The sequence below is a fragment of the Electrophorus electricus genome, chromosome 19, assembly GCF_041902795.1.
Source record: "Electrophorus electricus isolate QZ-2024a chromosome 19, ASM4190279v1, whole genome shotgun sequence".
Taxonomy (NCBI): domain Eukaryota; kingdom Metazoa; phylum Chordata; class Actinopteri; order Gymnotiformes; family Gymnotidae; genus Electrophorus; species Electrophorus electricus.
This window is the reverse complement of record NC_137515.1, coordinates 20180001-20195501: the sequence shown is the minus strand read 5'-3', so window position 1 is coordinate 20195501 and position 15501 is coordinate 20180001. Positions and strand designations below refer to the sequence as shown.

At 43.6% G+C, this 15501-nt stretch overlaps 2 protein-coding genes across 6 annotated transcripts in view; one reads left to right on the top strand and one right to left on the bottom strand.

Annotated features, from left to right (window-relative positions):
• The first annotated feature begins 479 nt into the window (after window positions 1–479).
• On the top strand, window positions 480–6141 carry sprn2 (shadow of prion protein 2). 2 transcript variants are annotated; one of them, XM_081702438.1, is made up of 5 exons: window positions 480–529; window positions 985–1422; window positions 2908–3236; window positions 5422–5523; window positions 6010–6141. In XM_081702438.1, exons 1-3 carry the CDS (start codon window positions 522–524, stop codon window positions 3005–3007), a joined length of 546 nt encoding a protein of 181 aa, XP_081558564.1. In that variant the 5' UTR covers window positions 480–521; the 3' UTR covers window positions 3008–3236; window positions 5422–5523; window positions 6010–6141. The 2 variants fall into 2 exon arrangements, with proteins under 2 accessions (XP_081558564.1, XP_026874068.3); XM_027018267.3 differs by having other exon boundaries at window positions 2905–3236.
• Window positions 5870–15501, bottom strand: part of si:dkey-81j8.6 (uncharacterized) — a 16964-nt gene continuing 7332 nt past the window's right edge. For 2 of the 4 annotated variants that reach the window (XM_081702436.1, XM_081702437.1), the window contains 10 exons: window positions 10217–12691; window positions 9994–10124; window positions 9770–9893; window positions 9185–9364; window positions 8382–8511; window positions 8089–8213; window positions 7542–7727; window positions 6701–6826; window positions 6249–6362; window positions 5870–6154 (listed from right to left, as the gene is read on the bottom strand). In XM_081702436.1, coding sequence (XP_081558562.1) covers window positions 6029–6154; window positions 6249–6362; window positions 6701–6826; window positions 7542–7727; window positions 8089–8213; window positions 8382–8511; window positions 9185–9364; window positions 9770–9893; window positions 9994–10124; window positions 10217–12691 — 3717 coding nt within the window. In that variant the 3' untranslated portion in view covers window positions 5870–6028. Of the gene's footprint in view, window positions 6155–6248; window positions 6537–6700; window positions 6827–7541; window positions 7728–8088; window positions 8214–8381; window positions 8512–9184; window positions 9365–9769; window positions 9894–9993; window positions 10125–10216; window positions 12692–15501 lie in introns of all 4 variants that reach the window. The other 2 variants (XR_014118671.1, XR_014118672.1) reach the window with 2 other exon arrangements.

Here is a 15501-nt window from a genome sequence, read left to right as displayed (position 1 = left end):
ATCCAGTGCCACTGAGTTTCAGCTCAGAGTTTCCCTGTGATGTGGCATCTGGTACATGGCTGTGTAATGACATTAGAGTCATAAAAACATGAAGTACCACTCTTTACATAATGACAGAAACCGGGTTGTCTCACAAATTATTTTAGCTTCAGACCCACTGATATGTTATTATAACAACGTGAATGTGAGTTTAGCAGAAGAGTCACAGAAGAGAAGAGAAAAATTGAGTACTCTAAAGTCTATTGTGTTTCACATACCTGTGACCATAACATCATTAGAAGCCAAATTAAGAAAACCAAAACAGGCATCTTGTACCAGGCAGTAATTCAGATACAGAGCTGTCATTGTTTTCATGAGGGCTACTGGTTGGCTGGACCACTGATTAGCTTGACTACTGATTGGCTGGTGTCTGATGAGTGACAGCTTTGGAGGCTGGTTGCTGACATCACAGAGGAGCTTTGTAAGAGTGAGACAGAGCAGCTCGTAATCGGAGTGAAGAGAGGTCTGTGGACACCGGCGCCATGGTCAGGTAAGAAATCAGCTCTTAAGAGACAGAGGGCCCACCACAGGGGCCACAGACAAGCTACACGGGTTACCTGGAGAAAGAAACACCACACTACAACTGAGCAGTGAAGCTACTTCACAAAGTATGTGACAGTGTTCCTTTTTTGTGTTCGCGTGAGTTCAGCTGTGTGAAGAGTGCTCATTAATATGCTGTATTTGATGAGCAGAGTTTGCTATAATCAATGTCCCAGCTGTGAGGTAGTGGGCTCTTCCCAGGTCACATGATGTCACCTGATCACAGGTGACATTCTCCTACAGTAACAGGGACGCCCAGTCCAGAGAGGATTGGAGTTCTCCATTGTACCATGTTTTATTTGCTGATTTTAACTACAGCCTTTTAGTTATCAATGCCCCAGGGTATTCCACATCTGTACCTGCAACGTGTGTGATTATCCACATCTCCTGTCTGTCTTCTTGCAGGAGACACCAGGCCATGCTGGTCAGAGACAGGCTTCAGCTGCTGTGTGTGTGTGCACTGCTCTTGGCATCACTGTGCCCTGGGGTTTCCTCTAAGCATGGTGGGTTTTGGGGTCGGGGGAAAGGCGGGGGCCTGGGTGGCAGACATGCCCCCATGCACAACACAGGCTCATCCAGGGCTGGGATGAAGATTGCAGGGGCTGCAGCTGCCGGCGCAATAGGAGGGGCGGCGATCGGCTATGGGCTTGGCAGTCTGGGCAGACCCGGGTACGGGTACGACCACGGGTATGGCTGGGACCCCTCAAATGGAAACAGACGTTACCATGACAGATCAGAATACTACAACAGCTCGGATGGGAGGTACTACAGGGGAGGGGCCAGCTCGGGTCCTGCTCTGAGCATGATCACCACTCTCGGAGTCGCACTCTGCATCCTTCTGTGGTGAGGAAAGAAACCTCATGTCTCTATTAACCCTTCTGGACACCATCGACCAGCTTCACTAAGACAGGGTTCCAAAGGTAACGCAGCAGTGTGAGAGTTCTGTGCTGTATTAGAGATGAAGGAGAGCTCCGGGAAACTTTAAATGTGCCTAATCTGTCACATCCCTGTAAGACTTTTAAGTGTGCATAATCTCAGAATCACTGTTATTATAGATCTGCTGCTGAAAGAAATTAGCTATGTTTCCATGGTTACGATGTGGATAATAGTTATCCCATAAAATCTGGATCTTTTAACATTTGATAACAACAGCAGTTGGTAGATTATTTGAAAATATTTAAATTGTGTCATGAATAATTTTCACTACATGTTGAATTTTTCCTCTGAAAAGAAGTAAATGGATTTATTGATTATTATGTACATCAATATAAAGAGTCAATTTAAAACTTGTCCTTTAACACAATTAAAATCAAAATGACTACTCTTTCTACCATTAGGAACAGAGAGAGAGTGTTCATGGAGGATCTCTTAAAGTAACACATATAAGTACTGTATACACACAGTTACATATAGTGCTTACATATTTGTACATTTTTCAGTAATTACTTAATGCAATATAGTCTGCTTTTATAATAAATTATTATTAATTGTTAGAATTATTATTAAGTAATTCACAATTTAAACATTGTTGTGAAATGCCAATGTGAAGGGGTTTTTTTTTGTTTTTTTCTTTTTGTTTTTTGTTTTTTTGTTTTTTTAATAATTAGCCCATTTCAGTGTATTATTAAATTTATACTCAAGCGTTTTATATCCCACTCCACCCCTTCCCAAAGGAGTTCATGTTTCTTTTAATAATTTGTGTGAGATAAATAAACACTCATTAGTGGTTTGGTTCTGCTATGTTTGCTGACAGCTCATATTTCCTCCTGTATAATCATGACATTATCTCTCTGAAGCAGCTGGTCTCCTAGCAACAGCATATAGATATCACACACATGAAAGCCATACCCACAATTACTGGAAGGGCAGAGGGATCTCATTTTCTGTTGTGAGGTCCTTCAGAGTGGCCACGGTGGATAACGCTAACCTCTAAAAATAACTTCAGCACTGCAGTATTTAGTTTCATCACGTATCTGACACGACTGAACTAGTTAATCAGTCTCCTGTAGCACCTGTACATTAGAGCCAAGTGTGTTGGAACTGCCCCTGGCAGGGTGGTGGGTAGATTGGCCCTGAGATAGGACGTAGCTTTGTGCCACCTGGGTTCCAGACCCCGTCCTGGAGTAGATTATCGGGTGTGGTACAGCAGGTGCAATGCTGGGCTAGGCTGCAGTTATCCAGGGTCAGCCAGCCATACCTCTAATATCACTCCAGAAAAGGACACCGCCTAGGGACGTGGTTGTGGTGGACAGCAGAATGAGAAGCCCATAGGAAGAGCGTCTGTCTGTTAGACTGCAGCTGCTGGCTTTTTCCTGTCTGTTTTAGCAGGAGATTTCATCTACAGGGTTTTGGCAGGGGAGCCAAGCTCTTCGATGCTCACTGCTTCATCACCTGTCTCCTGGAGCCCTGGAGACACGTCAGCTTCTGACTCCTCATAGTCGGTTTACTCAGCCAAGAGAGATCTGCCTGGGCTCATCTCTCTGGATCTGCCTGGGCTCATCTCTCTGGATCTGCCTGGGCTCACCTCTCTGGATCTGCCTGGGCTCACTTCTCTGGATCTGCCTGGGCTCATCTCTCTGGATCTGCCTGGGCTCATCTCTCTGGATCTGCCTGGGCTCACTTCTCTGGATCATCTTGAGCCCCTGGTATCTTAACAGGTCAGTCATGTACATGCACAGTCCTGTCTGTGTATTTCTCATTGGTCTGAGGCTGAGGAGGTGGTTTGTATGCAGAGTCCCACCTGTAATCTTTTGTGTTAGTGGTCTTGATTCCCTAGTGGTGGTGCATGTAGTGGTTTCATGGCAAATGGCCCAGACCATACAGCACAGCCATCACACCCCGACCCAACTCCTGCTGCCAGCATCACCTTTTCCCCAGAATCCTTAGAATTGAATGTCAGCGTATAACCCATGTTCATAATCCTTGTTCATAACCCCTGTTCATAACCCATGTTCATAACCCCTGTTCATAATTCATGTTCATAACCCCTGTTCATAACCCCTGTTCATAATCCATGTTCATAACCCATGTTCATAACCCACATTCATAACCCCTGTTCATAACCCATGTTCATAACCCACATTCATAACCCCCATTCATAACCCATGTTCATAACCCACGTTCATAATCCACGTTTATAACCCACGGTCATAACCCATGGTCATGACCCATGTTCATAACCAACATTCATAACCCATGTTCATAACCCCTGTTCATAACCCATGTTCATAACCCCTGTTCATAACCCATGTTCATAACCCACAATAATTAACCCAAATTCATAACCCATGTTCATAACCCATGTTCATAACCCACGTTCATAATCCACGTTTATAACCCACGGTCTTAACCCACGGTCATGACCCATGTTCATAATCAACATTCATAACCCACGTTCATAACCCATGTTCATAACCCCCCTTCATAACCCCTGTTCATAATCCACGTTTATAACCCACGGTCATAACCCACGTTCATAACCTCCATTCATAACCCATGTTCATAACCCATGTTCATAACCCACGTTCATAATCCACGTTTATAACCCACGGTCATAACCCATGGTCATGACCCATGTTCATAACCAACATTCATAACCCATGTTCATAACCCACATTCATAACCAACGATCACAATCCATGATCATAACCCATGTTCACAACCTATGATCATAACCCATGTTCACAACCTATGATCATAACCCATGTTCATAACCCACGATCATAACCCATGATCATAACCCATGTTCATAACCCAGCATCTTAACCAATGTTCATAACCCATATTCTTCACCAACTGTGAGAATACACCCATGGGAATACCCATCTGCATGGTATGGAGGTGCGTTTGGAGGTGCTGGTATGGCAAAGGTCAAGGTATTATAGATTAGTGCAATAGATGAGGAGTGGCTTAGATCATTGAATTACCCTCTCCTGAAACTTATGAAGGACCCAAATAATTTTTTTCAATTTAAAGACCACATTTAATTAACACAGTAACTGATACACAAGGGCACATGGGACACCCAGCTGGAGTTACATCTCCTCTTCCATGGTCAGGGTGCCTGCCCTGGTTGGGATTTGGTTAGGATAACTTCCTAAGTTTAGGAAGTTTAGAGCGTCCTTTAGATCCCCCCTGTCCTGGATAGTGACCTCCAGCAGGAGAACTCCCAGCTGAAGGATGTTGGTTAATGGTTATGTTGGTTAATGGTTATTTTGGTTAATGGTTGTGTTGGGATAGCTGTGTTGGTTAATGGTTATGTTTGGATGGTTGTGTTGGTTAATGTTATGTTGGTTAATGGTTGTGTTGGGATGGTTGTGTTAGATAATGGTTGTGTTGGCTGACGGTTATGTTGGTTAATGGTTATGTTTGGATGATTGTGTTGGTTAATGGTTGTGTTGGTTAATGATTATGTTTGGATCCACGCCTGAGCACTATGAACATAACCAAGAACACAACCATAGCGTTGTCAAGCCTTAAATTATTTACGTTTATTTATTATTGAAAGGTCTCCAATAGCAAGAGAGCACGAGCGGTAGCATGATAACATGACATTGTCGTGTGCACTTATCATGCCCTACACTGTTAATTTAAGTAGTATAAGACAATATTAAGAAATGTTTGTTATTTTAGCGTAATATTGGCCGCATATCCTGCACTAGATAACGCAAAATGAATCACATGTTTATAAACTCGATTAAATATTGTTAAATTATGGAACGTTATATTTGTTTATTCCCTGTACTAAACGTTATTATTTAATTATTTTAATTAGGTATGTAATTTAGATATTTCTTCCATGCTAAAATGCCCTTAAAATAATGCACTTTCGTCACCTTGCAGCTCTCACCGTCATCGTAAAACTCCATTTACCAGGCAATGGCAACTTTGCGCTGGGATTTGTAAAGACCATTAGCAGTGCTGACCATTACTGGAAACCGCAAGGTGATTTTTGGGAGCCTCCTTCCTTCACCCACTCTAATCAGAAGAAAGGGATCTGTTCTTTGATTCAAATATCAAGTGTTTGTATGTGTGAAAACACTCACGTGATGGCTTCAGTACATCAGGAATTATAAATATAAATGAATATATGCAGATTTATTTCTGCTGATTTATTTCTGGGTTTTTTTAGAAAACATTTATTTGAGTACACGTATATAGGACTAAATAAAACAAATTATATATTTAATACATTTACACTTGTTAACATAATGCATTTTTAGAGTTGGTGTGAGCCACGATGTCCTTCTGGAGAAATGCAGCACTGTCTGTCTTACACCACGTGAAACTGAAGATGTGTTTCAAAAGCACATTTTAAAAAAATAAGTACTTATGGTACATATTAAATGCAATGTATACATTTCTATAACACATTACAATGACAAGCCCATTTTATGTGTGTTGGAGTTCACAATGTCCTCATGACATTAGGGAGACTGAGGGGTGGAGCTCAGGAGAAACTGAGGCTCGAGAAGAATCTTAGGCGGCGGCCTCCATGTCGGCCTTCCGTATCACTGCTCCGCCTCCTTGTGCCTTCATACTCCCGCCTTTTACGAGCCAGGTCTTCTTCTAATGCCTGTATACACACACACAGATGTTGGTAATTATCTAACAGATTTTGACTTTATATGCACATTCTCACTCTCACTGCTCTCTCTGTCTCTCTGCACCTCTTTCCTGCAGGTGAGTTTATCTCTCCATTCATTCAGCTCCAGAGTGTGTTCATCTTCCAGACCTTTGATCTTCTTCTTCTCCATCTCCACCAGGACCTGAAGCTTCTCGCTCTGAAACATGTAACACACAAAGGCCGGAGGAGGATGCCCCCCCCCCCCCTTTGAGTCTTGGTTCATCTCATGGTTCCTTTCTCATGCTCTTGGGAGTTTTTCCTCAACACTGTTGCCTTTGGCTTGCTCACTGGGGGCTTGGACATTTGTAAAGCTGCTTTGTGACAACATCTGCTGTAAAAAGCGCTGTATAAATAAATGTGACTTTGACGGAAGGTGAATACAGCACTATTCATTCTTTGAATGAGTTTAGTCAGAAGTTTAATCAGTTTAGTCAGTAGTTTAGTCAGAGTTTAGTCAGAAAGCTACAACAGATTTATATGAATGTGGCCCTCTACCTGTAGCTGCTGGAGCTCAGAGATGTTGGCGTCACACTGCTCCTGAACCTCCCTGAACTGGACCTCCTGGTTCTCCTGTAGCTTGGTCCACTCTTGCTTCTGCTGGGCCTCAACCTCAGACAGAAACTGACCCCACACAAAGACAGACCCCAGAGATAATCAGACCCCAGAAAGAGAGAGAGCAGACCCCAGAAATGAGACAGACCAGAAAAACAGAGAGAGGAACAGAGGGCATGCAGTATGTTAGAGAATGCCAGCCAATTCCTGTCCACGGTTCGTTTCTCATTTCCACCACTAGGGTATGCTATCCCTAGCTGTAGCTCTCGACAAATGTGACTGCACTGTAGAAAACTTCATTTCAACAGTTTAATTAAGAAACAAATATCATTCTGCCTCTTACTAATCACAGAACGTGTCCTGTGATTCTGAAAAAGAACACTAGCAGCAACTATTCGGTGAGTCTTATTAAACATAGCCTAATTTATAAAGTCCCAAAGAAGTCACTCATAGGGGTTATTAAACATAACCTAATCTATAAAGTCTCAAAGAAGTCACTCATAGGAGTTATTAAACATAGCCTAATCCATAATGTCCCACAGAAGTCATTCATAGGGGTTATTAAACATAACCTAATCTATAAAGTCTCAAAGACGTCACTCATAGGAGTTATTAAACATAACCTAATCTATAAAGTCTCAAAGACGTCACTCATAGGAGTTATTAAACATAACCTAATCTATAAAGTCTCAAAGACGTCACTCATAGGAGTTATTAAACATAACCTAATCCATAATGTCCCACAGAAGTCACTCATAACTGTTCTTCATTTGTGCCGGCGGACCTGTGTGAGCCGCTGTCTCTGCTCAGGACCGCTCAGGCCTCGCCCCTTCAGCTCCTGTCTGAACTGGCTCAGGCGAGTCTTGGCCTTGGTGCGCTGCACCCTCTGCAGGTGACCTCTCTCCTGCGCCTGCAATGACCTCTGCTCCTCCAGCAGAGCCTGCTGGAAGCGGGAAGCCCGCTCCATATCCTGCACAGAGAGCGGAGAGGTCAGGAGACCCAGAACAACTGGGAGAAGCGCACGCTGTGTCTGGGTCCCAACATCACGGAGCTATTACAGCAATGAGGCGGGAGTGAGATGGGAGTGAGACCAGAGTGTTATGGGAGTGACAGGAGTGAGATGAGTGTTATGGGAGTGATACTGGAGTGTAATAGGAGTGAGACTGGAATAACACCAGAGTGTTATGTGACGTCACAGGAATGAGAACAGTGTTTTGGGAGTGATGGGAATGAGATGGAGTGTAACAGGAGTTAAACGGGAGTGAGAGTGGAGTGTTATGGCAGTGACAGGAGTGAGATGAGAATGAGAGTGGAGTGAGTAATGTAGTCACCTTGTTGTGTCGTTTGCTAAGTTGCTGCCTCTGCAAAGAGTACTGCTCCTTCACCTGTTGTTTGAATAAATGGTACTTCTCCTGCAGGTGGCGCTGTTCCAGCTCCCAGATCACAGATTCTCTCGCTGCAGAAAAAATACAACATATCCTCCGTTTCCCAGCTCAGAGCTCTCCTGTCCCACACGTAGACGTACTCTGAACACCCCTGTGATCTCCTCCTCATCTCAGCCGTGTTCGTGTGAGACCCTGGGCTGAGACCCTGAGCAGGTGCGGTGTGGTGTGCTGGCCTGTACCTCTCTTGAGCTGCTGGGATTTGACAGAGACCTCCCACTCCATGGACGCCACCTTGCGCTTGTGCTCCTGTACAGCCTTCTGCAAGGTCTCGTTCAACTCCTGCTGCTGTCTCTGCAGGAAGTTCTGTTCCTGAGACACACACACACACACACACACACACATATGTATCAACTCCAGGGCAGGAGGGACAGTATGTTTCAAATGAGAGATGTGGGTTTTTAAACATTTATTTCAATATGGAGCAAATGGCAAAATGACATCATAAAGATGTACAACAACCAATCACATCTCATTTGTCTCCCCACACCTATCACCCCCCTCAGTGCATACAAAAAACATTTTTTCATTACGTCTAATCACTGACTGTGGTGGGATAATGCTCTGTGTGTGTGTGTGTGTGTGTGTGTGCGTGCGTGTGTGCATCTGCGTACGTGTGTGTGTGTGTGTGCATGTGTGTGCGTATATATGTGTGTGTGCGTGTGTGTGTGTGCGCACGTGCGTGTGTGCATCTGCGTTCGTGTGTGTGTGCGGCGTGCGTGTGTGTGCGCGTGCGTGTGTGTGTGTGTGTGTGTGTGCCCGTGTGTGTATGTGTGTGTGTGTGTGTGCGCGCACGTGCGTGCGTGTGTGCATCTGCGTACGTGTGTGTGTGTGTGTGTGTATGTGTGTGTCTGTGTGTGCGTGCGTGTGTGTGTGAGAGAGTGTGTGTTTCTGTTAAAGAGAATATTTTCAGGTCAGTGAAGCAGCTCTTACCTCTTATTTCTGTGTGCACGGCAGCGCGGCTGATCTGAGATCAGTGACTCACCTCTTTGGGGTCAACTTTGAGGGTGCTGCTCCTCCGGCTGAGCTCCTTCTCCTGCTGGGCTTTGAGGCGGCGCGCCTCCTCCCGTAGGCGGGTGGTGTGCTCCGCCTCCATCTTCGTGCTCTGCTGCTGGAACTGCCTCTCCAGCCGCTCCAGTTCCCCGTCGTAGTACTGCTTCTTACTCTGCAGGGGGCGACACACACTTCACTCAGCAAGTCACCGGAGCAGCTGTCTAATGTTTCTGATCTTGGCTCATTTCAGGTTTGATAGGAGGTCTGATGCTCTGCCAGGCACCATCGGTTCTGCTCTACCAGACACCATTGGTTCTGCTCTACCAGGCACCATCGGTTCTTTTTAGTGTTTTGCTGTATGTTTGGTTAGTTTCTAAGGCAGGTCTCTGTATGGTTGGCTAGATTAGGTGTGGTTTTGGTTGGTGTGTGAGGGTGGTGTAGGTATGTGTTTGATTGGTGTGTGCAGTTGGAGTAGGTGTGTGGTTGGTTGGTGTGTTTGTTTGGAATAGGTGTGGTTTTGGTTGGTGTGTGAGGGTGGTGTAGGTGTGGTTTTGGTTCGTGTGTAGGTGACACTGACGCTCATTTCCTGTTCGATGTGGCGGAACATATGTTCTCTCTGCTGCTGGAGTCTCTGATCCAGTTGGACAAACTCCCTCTGTTCCTCACGCTGGAGCAACTTCAGAGCGTGAAGCTCCTGACGCCTACACACACACACACATACACATACACAGTCCTTTATTTTAGCCCTACCCTGCCACTCTGCTGGCGTTAGGGGTCACAGTAACAGTGTCAGGCTGCTACCTCACAGAGCGCCTCTCCTCTTTCTTGCTGTCGCCCTCGCTGATCACCTTGGACGTGGTGACGCTCACCTCCCGTCCATCTACCAAAAACCTCCTCGTCTTCTTCACTGTCCGTCGGTTCGTGGCCAAAACCTGCAACTCCACAAAGACCACGCATAAGCCTGTGCTTGGCACGCTCCTCGTCCACGCTGGTACCATGCTGGTGTGTTTGCCCACTGACTCACCCCCTCAGCAGTCAGGGACAGAGGCGGCTGATCTGACCCGCTGGTGAGGGGTACCTCAGGGTGCACCCGAAGGCTCTGCTGTGTTGTGCCGTTCGACCCTGTGACCCTGTGCGTAGTGTCCACAAAGCTGTGTGCCGTGTGCAAGGACCTCCCACTTGTTCCGTCCTGATCTGAGATATTCTCCGCGATCGCAAAGCTCACCTGCCTGGAGGCTTTCACAGGCTTCCTATCTGAACCAGGGCCACTTGTCCCCTCTTCCTCCCTCTTCCTGCTCTCTTCCTCCCTTTTCCTGTCCTCTTCCTCACAGCTCCTGTTCCCTTCCTCCTTATTCCTGTCCTCTTCCTCACAGCTCCTGTTCCCTTCCTCCCTCTTCCTGCTCTCTTCCTCCCTTTTCCTGTCCTCTTCCTCATAGCTCCTGTTCCCTTCCTCCTTCTTCCTGTCCTCTTCCTCACAGCTCCTGTTCCCTTCCTCCTTCTTCCTGTCCTCTTCCTCACAGCTCCTGTTCCCTTCCTCCCTCTTCCTGCTCTCTTCCTCCCTTTTCCTGTCCTCTTCCTCACAGCTCCTGTTCCCCTCCTCCCTCTTCCTGTCCTCTTCCTCACAGCTCCTGTTCCCTTCCTCCCTCTTCCTGTCCTCTTCCTCACAACTCCTGTTCCCTTCCTCCCTCTTCCTGTCCTCTTCCTCACAGCTCCTGTTTCCTTCCTCCCTCTTCCTGTCCTCTTCCTCACAGCTCCTGTTCCCTTCCTCCCTCTTCCTGTCCTCTTCCTCCCTGTTCCTGTTATCTTCCTTCCTGTTCCTGTCCTCTTCCTCATAGCTCCTGTCCTCATCCTCCCTCTTGCTGTCCTCTTCCTCACAACTCTCGCTGGGTGGAGTGTTTTCTCTCTGAAGTTCATCGTCATGGTTTTCTCTGCCTGCTGTTTTCTGAGCTTCTCTCTCTGACAGACTGACGTTATTATCTTCATCTGTCTTCACAGTCTCTCTCTGCTTGTCTTCACCGTTATTCTCCTTTTCCTCTGCTCCGTGTGTTCTCTGTAACCCCTCCGCCAGCATGTCTGGTTCCACTGAGACCTCCCTGACTGTGTTCCTCAGGAGTAATTTATGCTCCTCTACAGACTCTACAGTTTTTTCATCTGTGGTATTCTTGAAGTCACTAGTTTCACCAGTTTCACTGGTTTGAATTTCAGCATTTATGAGATCCTTTTCTTCCACACTGTCAGCATCGTTCTTAACATCTGGATGCTCTCCAGGTTTCCTACCTTCTTTCTCATAGTTCTCTCGCTCTGTAGTCTGTGCCTCTCTGTCCATCTCTACACTCTCCATGTGTGCCTCTGTCATCTCTGCCGGAGCACCAAAGCCCCTCTTCTCTTCATTCTCTCCCACTTTCTCACTTGTCTGCTGCCCCTGGACCATGGCAGGCCCCTCCCCTTTGACAGGCCCCTCCCCTTCAACAGGTTCCTCCTCGTCAATGGGCCCATCCCCTTCAACAGGCCCCTCCCCTGCAGAAGCTGGAGGCTGAACATCAACTACTAAACTCCTGCTTAATTTCTTGGTGGAAGGAAAATTTGTTGGGTGCCTATATCCTGCCAAATCTAGGTACTCATGTGAGTGTCTCTCACGTAAGTGTCCCTCTGTGGCCTCCCTGGTCCTGCTTGTCTGCGATGTCTCCAAAGCCAGCGCCTCGGCCAGGAGGTCCCGTGGGTCCAGTGCTTTGGACTCTTCATCTGCGGCGTTTGTGTCTGGTCCTCTGAGACATTTCCAGGACACTGGTGCTTCAGTAGACAGCCTGGTGTCCTTCCTGAGCTGAAGAGAATCACCTAATCCTCCATGGCAACGTTGAGAAGCCACACACACAGTGTCTTCTTTGGTGAAGTCTAGTGTTTCTGGGTCAGACAAACATCCCTGCTGCTGCGTGCCTTGACCTTCAGGATGGGCAGTGTCCAGCTCCCTGCCCTTGCTGTCAGTCTGTATTCTCGTCTCATCTAGTCTCGTCTGTGTCTCTGTCTCCTCCTCTTTGTTGTCAGTATTGTCTTTGCTCTGTTCAGACGCAGCCTGCCCAGGTTTGTCCCCCTGTCTCCTGCCACTGCTGTCTTGACTGTGGTGGGAGACGTCCTGCCCCTGCAGACTCGCGTCCCGCTCTGCTTCACAATGACCTGTTGGGACGTCCTCCTTCTCCTGGCTCTCCTGACCTTTGACCCCTTCATCCCAGATTCCAGATTTGCAGCGGCGGGACCCGCCACTCAGGAAGGACAGCAGGTTTCCTGGCATGGACAGACGTCTCGCCTTCTTCTGAGCCTTGTCTGGGGCGCAGGACCTCCGACGGGACACTCGGAGCACAGGGCCGGGCTCAGGCTCGGTTGGAGGCTGTGGAGATGCTGGCTGGGGTACGTCTGGCACCTCCACCCCTGGAGACTGTGCTACTGCTGTCTCTGTGTCTGCAGGTGACATATCAACCTCACAGCTCTGCAGGTCTGACAGCGACTGTGAGAAGAAGAACCACAGATGAGCCAAGTTTAAATTTAGAACAAACCTAAAATGTTTGGTCTTAAACAAGGCAAAGCAAATTTAATTATAGAATAATGTATAAATATTATATAAACATTATATATGTTTTATTTTTGAAGGGCTTTTACAGAGCTCCTTCATACACTGAGATCATTCAAAGGGCTCTAACTATACCTAACTATACCTAACTATACAGAGATAATACATAACTATACCTAACCATACAGAAATAATACCTAACTATACCTAACTATACAGAGATAATACCTAACTATACCTAACCATACAGAGATAATACCTAACTATACCTAACCATACAGAGATAATACCTAACTATACCTAACTATGCAGAGATAATACATAACTATGCAGAGATAATACCTAACTATACCTAACTATACAGAGATAATACATAACTATACCTAACTATACAGAGATAATACCTAACTATACCTAACCATACAGAGATAATACATAACTATACTTAACTATACAGAGATAATACCTAACTATACCTAACTATGCAGAGATAATACATAACTATACTTAACCATACAGAAATAATACCTAACTATGCAGAGATAATACCTAACTATACCTAACCATACAGAAATAATACCTAACTATGCAGAGATAATACCTAACTATACCTAACTATGCAGAGATAATACCTAACTATACCTAACTATACAGAGATAATACCTAACTATACCTAACCATACAGAAATAATACCTAACTATACCTAACCATACAGAAATAATACCTAACTATACCTAACTATGCAGAGATAATACATAACTATACTTAACTATACAGAGATAATACCTAACTATATCTAACTATGCAGAGATAATACCTAACTATACCTAACCATACAGAAATAATACCTAACTATACCTAACCATACAGAGATAATACCTAACTATACCTAACTATGCAGAGATAATACATAACTATACTTAACTATACAGAGATAATACCTAACTATACCTAACCATACAGAAATAATACCTAACTATACCTAACTATGCAGAGATAATACATAACTATACTTAACTATACAGCAATAATACCTAACTATGCAGATAATACCTAACTATACCTAACTATGCAGAGATAATACCTAACTATACCTAACTATACAGAGATAGTACCTAACTATACAGAGATAATACATAACTATACTTAACTATACAGAGATAATACCTAACTATACCTAACCATACAGAAATAATACCTAACTATACCTAACCATACAGAAATAATACCTAACTATACCTAACTATGCAGAGATAATACATAACTATACTTAACTATACAGCAATAATACCTAACTATACCTAACTATACAGAGATAATACCTAACTATACCTAACCATACAGAAATAATACCTAACTATACCTAACCATACAGAGATAATACCTAACTATACCTAACTATGCAGAGATAATACAAAACTATACTTAACTATACAGAGATAATACCTAACTATACCTAACCATACAGAAATAATACCTAACTATACCTAACTATGCAGAGATAATACATAACTATACTTAACTATACAGCAATAATACCTAACTATACCTAACTATGCAGATAATACCTAACTATACCTAACTATACAGAGATAATACATAACTATACCTAACCATACAGAGATAATACCTAACTATACCTAACTATGCAGAGATAATACATAACTATACTTAACTATACAGAGATAATACATAACTATACCTAACCATACAGAAATAATACCTAACTATACCTAACTATGCAGAGATAATACATAACTATACTTAACTATACAGCAATAATACCTAACTATGCAGATAATACCTAACTATACCTAACTATGCAGAGATAATACCTAACTATACCTAACTATACAGAGATAATACCTAATTATACCTAACTATGCAGAGATAATACCTAACTATACCTAACTATACAGAGATAATACCTAACTATGCAGAGATAATACATAACTATACTTAACTATACAGCAATAATACCTAACTATACCTAACTATACAGAGATAATACCTAACTATACCTAACCATACAGAAATAATACCTAACTATACCTAACCATACAGAGATAATACCTAACTATACCTAACTATGCAGAGATAATACAAAACTATACTTAACTATACAGAGATAATACCTAACTATACCTAACCATACAGAAATAATACCTAACTATACCTAACTATGCAGAGATAATACATAACTATACTTAACTATACAGCAATAATACCTAACTATACCTAACTATGCAGATAATACCTAACTATACCTAACTATACAGAGATAATACATAACTATACCTAACCATACAGAGATAATACCTAACTATACCTAACTATGCAGAGATAATACATAACTATACTTAACTATACAGAGATAATACCTAACTATACCTAACCATACAGAAATAATACCTAACTATACCTAACTATGCAGAGATAATACATAACTATACTTAACTATACAGCAATAATACCTAACTATACCTAACTATACAGAGATAATACCTAACTATACAGAGATAATACATAACTATACCTAACCATACAGAGATAATACATAACTATACCTAACCATACAGAGATAATACATAACTATACCTAACCATACAGAGATAATACATAACTATACCTAACTATACAGAGATAATACTTAACTATACCTAACTATACAGAGATAATACCTAACTATACCTAACTATGCAGAGATAATACATAACTATACCTAACCATACAGACATAATACCTA